The 7,268-nt window shown below is 34.6% G+C and overlaps 1 protein-coding gene across 1 annotated transcript; it reads right to left on the bottom strand.

The window, feature by feature from the left end:
- Positions 1-780: 780 nt before the first annotated feature.
- Positions 781-6,692, bottom strand: LOC113780178 (putative disease resistance protein RGA1). Its single transcript, XM_027325994.1, has 2 exons — positions 6,607-6,692; positions 781-3,811 (listed from the first exon to the last, which is right to left on the bottom strand). Exon 2 carries the CDS (start codon positions 3,799-3,801, stop codon positions 781-783), a length of 3,021 nt encoding a protein of 1,006 aa, XP_027181795.1. The 5' UTR covers positions 3,802-3,811; positions 6,607-6,692.
- Between the last annotated feature and the right edge of the window lie 576 nt (positions 6,693-7,268).

The following is a 7,268-nucleotide window of genomic DNA, read 5'->3' as shown; positions in this document are numbered from 1 at the left end:
TGGATCTTTCCTTGAAGAAACTTAGGTCCCTACCAGAAAGATCCAAAGAGACTGTTGACATAGTTGCCATTTCTGCCTTGGGCATTTTAAGACTTTTATAAAGACACTGTTGCTATTTTATACCATTTGCTCCTTCCCTTTTACGCCATGGTTCCAATTGTTTGCATCCATAAGAATGCAATACTAACGTGCACTTTGATTGCGGTTTGTAGTTTCATTAAGAAGAGGAAGGTGCGACTGCTGAAAATTGCAATGATTTGAATTTCCAAACTTTCCACTTCCACATTGAGAATTTTTCAATCATATCTATTAAGAATTCTAATTTTGCAACTTCACTGCATAGGTCTAGATCTATTTTGAAAAATTTCATGTCGGTCCAGATCAATTACTTGACATGCCTAGTAATTGGTTAACGCTTTTAAAATTCATCAAACCTATCATGTATATTCGCATATTAGTAATTATTACCCTCTCTTACATTTATGTACTTTTCTTATTTAATCTTACCTACACTTCCTTGTATTTATTTATTTTTCATAATTAATCTTACATTTTCAAATGTGGATGGTCTAAAGTAATAACATTATGAAAAAAAAACTAGAACTGCAATCAAATCTCAGTATCTTTTTCATTTAATCCAACCTCTAGCAAATCATATCAACTGGGTATGGTATAAATTGGGTACTAGTGTTGGTCTTCTCCACACTTATAGGATAGTACACAAATAGTTTATTACGTAATACATGAATATGTAGACCCACTCATATATAATTGTATTACTCAATTTTCAATTTTCAGGTCCGGGATGTGCTTAATTTTGTGCCATTCCTTTCCTCCCCTTTTACACTGTCGTCCCAGTCGGTAGCAGCGAAATATAGTCAAATGTTGGAGTGTCGTCATCTTTTGAATGCTGGATGGAAGTGTTTCAAGCGGACAATATTTTAGTGTCAGGTCTTGAAGAGAAGTGAGGTGGTCTCCAAACCAGTCTGGCAATGAAGTTAAATTGCGAAAATTCTCCAGTTCCAGTTTTTGTAGTGCGGGGAAATGTTTGACTTCCTCTGGCAGAGCTGCCGCGTGTGACCCATTGATACATAGACGAGTCAAGGATTTGAGGGCTTTAGTCCCCATTGAGAGACTCACCAAATTATAGCATCGGACCAAATGGAGTTCTTGCAAAGAAGCAAGGCCTCGCAACCCTTCTTCTGGTAGAGGCTCCAGCTCGGGAGAGTGCTTGATGGTCAATTCCTTCAAAGCCGTGAGATTGGAGATTGAGACCCATGCCATGTTCGGGCAGCTGTCGACGCATAACTCCTTTAGGGACAGCATACGTGGCAATGGCAATGTCAACATTGGGCAATCCTTAAAGGACAAGGATTGAAGTTGAGAGAATACCCCTGGAGTACCTGGGACTTCTTTTCCTAACATACCTTTTAGGTTGGGCATGTTCTCTAACGTCAGTTGTTTCAACGATGGGGACATTGCAGCAGCAGCGGCAGTACTCTCTTGGGCCCCAACTATGTACTCCGCTGCACTTTCGTTCACAGCAACTTTTGTTACAGTTGAAATCCAAGATGGAAATGATGAACCGTTGAAGCCTAGGACACGCAGCAGTTGAAGGTTGGGGCAGGGTTTGAGGGCTTCAAGCACTTCCTCATCATTGTACCGTTGAAGCGTTCTTTCGGAATCCCAATACAAATTCAACCAGCGGAGACTCTGTTTTTTAATTAAGCAAGCTTCTTCTGCATCCTTTTTGTCTTCAATCCTCTCAAGGTGCCCAATTGTTAGCTCTCCTCCAAGCATATTTAAGTCTTGCAACTCACTTAGTTGGAAGCCTTTTTTGCCACCCAAGACGACCATACTCAACGTCCGTAGGCAAGTCAGCTTCCCAATTCCACTTGGCATGTGAGTCAAACTCCAACACCCCTGTAGACAAAGATGCCGAAGATTTCTGAGGAATCTCATGCCCTTGGGTAGACTCAAAAGAATGAGAGAATCATTTAGGTTTAAAATTTGCAAATTCCACAAGTCACAAATTGAATTGGGTAGTTCAACAATTAAAGATCTTGAAAGATCTAGATGCCTTAAATGTTTCAGTTTGCTTATTGCATGTGACAACTTCGTAAACTCTTCTTGGGTAGACTCCATTGACTTTACCATGAGAGCCCTCAGGGAGCCACATTTTGACAAGAAAGAAAAGCACTGGTCAATGCCTGTGATTGTAATCGGAAAAGCCACTGTTAGCTGATCATCTGGCATACCTAATATCATGGTTCTATTTGACTCTGTTCCACCGTGTTTAGCCTCCATTACTGATCGAGCCAGATCATGGACAAGGTCATGCATCTTAAAAGTGAGGGCATTGCCAAATTCATCTTCCTTTACTGCTTGGAATAGTGATCTATAATATAGTTCAGTCAGCACAGCAACACCAACATCTTCCACTTCCATCGTTTCATTAGATGAAATCAATCCATTTGCAATCCACAAATGTATTACCTCTTCTATTTCAATTTCATAGCCCTTGGGAAATGCTACACAATATGCAAAGCAACCTCTCAACTCTACCGGAAGATTAAGGTAGCTCAATCTTAACGCGGGCAAGATATGTGTTGTATCTTGAGGTAAGTTCCAAATTTCACTGCATTTGACGGAGTTCCATTCATTTTCTTGCCTTTTAAATCGTAGAAAGCCTCCAAGAGCCTTTGCAGCCAGAGGAACACCACCACATTTTTTCACAATCTCTTTTCCGATAACTACAAGGTTAGGATATTCTTCAACCTCTTGACGGCCAAATGCCCGTTGCCTAAATAGTGACCAACTATGATTCTCTGACAAACTCAACAGATAATATGTTTGTAATGTGCCAATTATTGTGGCAACCTTCTCCATGCGAGTTGTCATGATGATTGAACTACCTCTTGATCCGCATTCCAGAACAGATTTCAGTTTCTCCCATTCCTCTAGATTCTCATTCCAGACATCATCCAGTACAACCAAGTATCTTTTCCCTCTCAACAACTCTTGAAGTTTTCTTTGCAGAGGATCCAATTCTAATTCTTCAACAGGAGTCCCTCGTATTGAATTAATTAAGGCTTTTATAATCCTCTTCACATTAAAATCCTCTGAGACCCAAACCCAGAGTTTTGGCTCAAAATGCTTGGCTATGCGCTCATCATTAAACACCAATTGGGCAAGTGTTGTCTTTCCAAGGCCTCCAACACCCACTATAGGGAGCACTGATACATTTTGATTATCTCTGACTTGATTCACCAATATTTTCACAATCTCGTCTTTCGCCTCGTCCCTTCCAAGGACTAGATCAGGTTCCTTTAGCAAGGAACCAGTCTCACGTGTTCCAGTAGAATCAACCTGAAAGTGGTTGCTCCCACGCTTCTGATCAATCAAACCAAGCTTTATCCGCTCATCAGCTATTGCATTAAATTTTTCAAGGATCTCCTTCATCCTTGTCCCAATCCTGTGACGAAACACTAAGTTTCCTGCTATAGGGTAACACATCAAACTAAAACAACCAGAATTTTTGTACTTGACTCTTGAGGCTTCAGCTGCGTAATCATCCAATACATCATCGATTTCATAGGCAACACCATTGAGCTCCTGAAACCAGAGTTGTATTGCCTTGTCTGTGAATTGCTTCTGCTCAGCATCTTCAAGGACTGCCTTGATGGTGGAGAGCAAGCGTGCAATCTTTTCCATGTCAGTTGCAACACCACAAAGCAATCCACTCTCCTTCTGGATCATGGAATTCAAAGTATCGACGAGAATTCCCACAAATGCTTCCATCACGTGTGACCTGAAACTCACAGTTCAAGAAAGTTAAATCAATGTTAATAAAGTTATTAGAGATTTATAACTTGATAGACCCAATAGAAAATGAAAAATTGGATCATAATTATAAGCAAAAGTTTCTGTTACTAGGAAACGAAGAAAACATATCTTCTACATTAACATGAAAACATTGTTCGGATTCATTTTAGGCAGCCAGTCAATGACCACCAAGAATACTTATCGATTAATCAAAGAAATATTTTCAGAATAATTGGTGGACATGCATGGTTACAAACTCGAGGAACATGTTAACAAAATACATACATAAGGTGGAAGATCATGCATGGAGCTTAGTCTTTGAATCATGAGCCATGGAAGATAATTTAAAAAAACCGATTTAAATGAAGTATTGTCCCTATTCCAAAACCAAATTATCAAGAATGTTATGAAAAAAAAATTGGGACAATCCTGGTGAATGAATTTTAGGAAGAGTTCAAAGCATACGATATAGAGTCCCAGGAAAATGGAATCTTTGGATGTTTCAACCCTAAAGCCTAAAGTGAGATAGGAGCACACACAAAGGCGATGACCTTTATTCATTTACAGGGTTTTATAAGCCCGAGGTTTTCACAAGGAAAAATGGACATTACTATTTGTAGGAAATGCTTTCAAACACCATTTTTATCTCGAGTAAAATTTTTTGGGTAAATGACTTCCAATTGTCCCTCAACTTTTACCAATGATTTTATCTAGTCTTTCAACTTGTATAAGTGTTTATTGAGTTCCTCAACTTATAAATTAAGTTATGAATAGTCCATCCAAGCTAAATCTCATTATGGTAATATTTACTTTCCCACTGAGGTTCAATTTAATGTCTATTTTCCTACTCTAATTTTAAATATAAAACATATCTGTCCTTTTTAATAGTTTCAGTTAAGTATCTAATAGTTGACTTATTTGAATAATTTAATATGTGTTGAAAATTCTGAATTTGGTTTTAATTCGTCCCAAAAACTGAATCTAATCAAGAAAATTTTCATTCTATTAGACTAAGATTCATTTTATTGTAAGTTTGGCTCCTCCCAAGTTAACTTATAAAGTAGTCAAATTTGCCATTTTAATGGTTTCCATAAATATTGAGTTGTTGACTAGTTTGGTTACTAGCGGCGAGGGGAGGGTTCTTAGAATCTTAACCACTACCAGATTTAGAATTCAAATTTTGTACCTAGCAGCTGGGGGTGGAAAGGGTGTGGAGAGGGATGGAAGAGTTAACCAAAAGAAAAGAAAAACTAGTTTAACTAAAAAAACTGATAACAATCTCCTTTAACAAATTTTGTCTGAGCATATTAATTCCAATCTACTGTTATGCACATTATCATTCTAATTTGGGACTAAATGATATATTTAGATTCTAATGACATGATTAGCCAAGATAGGGTACTTAAAAAAGAAGCACACAAAGAAGAAGAAAAAAAAATCAAAACAAGATATTGGGATTTTTATTTATGTGTATCTTTTTTGTAATCTTTTCATTGTTAAACGTTATGTTCTTTTCTACAATAACAACTATACAAAAACATTAAATAGTTAAATAAATCTCTATTATTTATTTTGCATATAATCTTTTCTTATTCTTGTTGGATTAATGTTTCTTTTTAGATTATTTTAGGTTTATTAGAATTTAAGCAGAAAAATAATGATGATGACATTGTAACAGGACTAAATAAGTTAGCAAAATTTGTAACATAAGGCGATGCTAACTTCTCATGTGTTGAAGAGTAATTTTTCAATTTTTTTAGTATATGTAAATCGTTAGAAATATTGTGAGTGTGTTTGGAAAACAAAATTATTTCAAATAATATTTTTCTTGTATCACAAACACAATTTTCAATTAATTTTTTACTTTTTAAACTACTTTTATATTTCACATGCATCACTTCTCAAAAAGTGCTATAGCAATTTTTTTCCATATATTATTTCAAATAATCTCCTATTTAAACACACTCAAATTATTTTTTTGTTAGTCAAATTATTTGGTTATTAAATACTTAAACTATTAAGTATCATAAAGTAAAGTAAAGGATTAATTTTATATACATTGACAATGCATGAACTATCATTGTTAGATTAATGACACATATGCAAAAGTTGGATTTTAAATTCAAAATTTGCATAGTTGTTATTTATCCAACAATGAAATAGTTGATTTTAGACAATGATAAGCAAAATAAAAATCAAACCTTAAGAGCAAAATGAATATTACCAAAATTGGATTTGATTTGGAGCGACCATTTAAAACCAAATTTATAAGTTGAAGGACTTGATAGATTCAACAAAATTATGGCTGAAAGTTGAGAGATTATTGAAGCCTGATACCTAGTTTTTTAGAGAAGTTGTAATTTTTTTGGCAACAAAGGGAACATCATGCAGCAAACAAATTAAATGTTTTCTTTTTTTTTGAGAAATTTAAAAATCAATACACACCTAAATTAGGGATATGGAACTTTCTTTTTACACTTAATAACTTAAAAAATATTTTCGTTGGACATGCCACCCAAAATATTACTTTATGCGTAACTAGAAGCTATAAACTCATAGAACTAAGCCAGAGACGAATTCAATATCTGTCAAGATCAAAGAGCAAAGCGGAAACTATATGCATAACTATACAAGAAAAAGTGGAAGCAAAATTCCAGCCCAAAAATTTATTTGACGACAAAGGAAATATTAGCAGAAGATATTTGGAGAACAAAATAGTGGAAGCTATATTTCAACCAAAATTTTATTTGATATAAAAGTTAAAAGAGCATGAGAACTTACTCCAGAAAGTTTAAATACTCTGGCAACAGCTCTGATAAATGTATTGAAACTCCCTGTATGTTGGAAAGCTATGTACTCAAAATTTTGAATTTAAGCAAAAGAGAATATTAGGACGAAGATGATAATTTCCGCAAAAGAAACAAGCAAATTAACAAGTAGAAGAGATGAAGATTTCGACAAAAATAATAATTTCAACCAAAGAAAGAAGCAAATTAATAATAGCAAAAACTTTTGCAGTTATGGTGGAATATACAGGAGAAAGTAACAATAGTAGGTAAGGAATCACTAATTTTATTGATTTTTATTCACTACCTTTATTGATTTGTGTAGTATATTGTTATAAATATTATTATTCTATTGTGGGGCTAATCGATTTATTTGGATTCAAATGACAGATGTAGCAAAAAAAGGTACCTTAAAAAGAAGCGAACAAATTAAGAAGAAGATGAAGAAAGATATAGGAATTTTTGTTTACTTTAATCGTTTTACAATATTTTGTTTTCACATTTTATCATCTTTTCTGTAGTATTGACTTAAAAAAATGTTAAATTGCTAAAAGAAAATTCTTTTAGTTTATTTTTGTACTAGTTTTCATTATTCTTGTTAGATTAATGTTACTTTTAGATTTACTAGTTTAGGTTTATCAGGCTTTAATAGAATAA

Source organism: Coffea eugenioides, chromosome 8 (assembly GCF_003713205.1).
Source record: "Coffea eugenioides isolate CCC68of chromosome 8, Ceug_1.0, whole genome shotgun sequence".
In the NCBI taxonomy this organism is placed as follows: domain Eukaryota; kingdom Viridiplantae; phylum Streptophyta; class Magnoliopsida; order Gentianales; family Rubiaceae; genus Coffea; species Coffea eugenioides.
This window is presented reverse-complemented; position numbering and strand designations above follow the sequence as displayed.

Coding starts and splice junctions, on each gene's coding strand:
- LOC113780178 (XM_027325994.1), bottom strand. CDS start 3,801: ATGGAAGCATTTGTGGGAATTCTCGTCGATACTTTGAATTCCATGATC.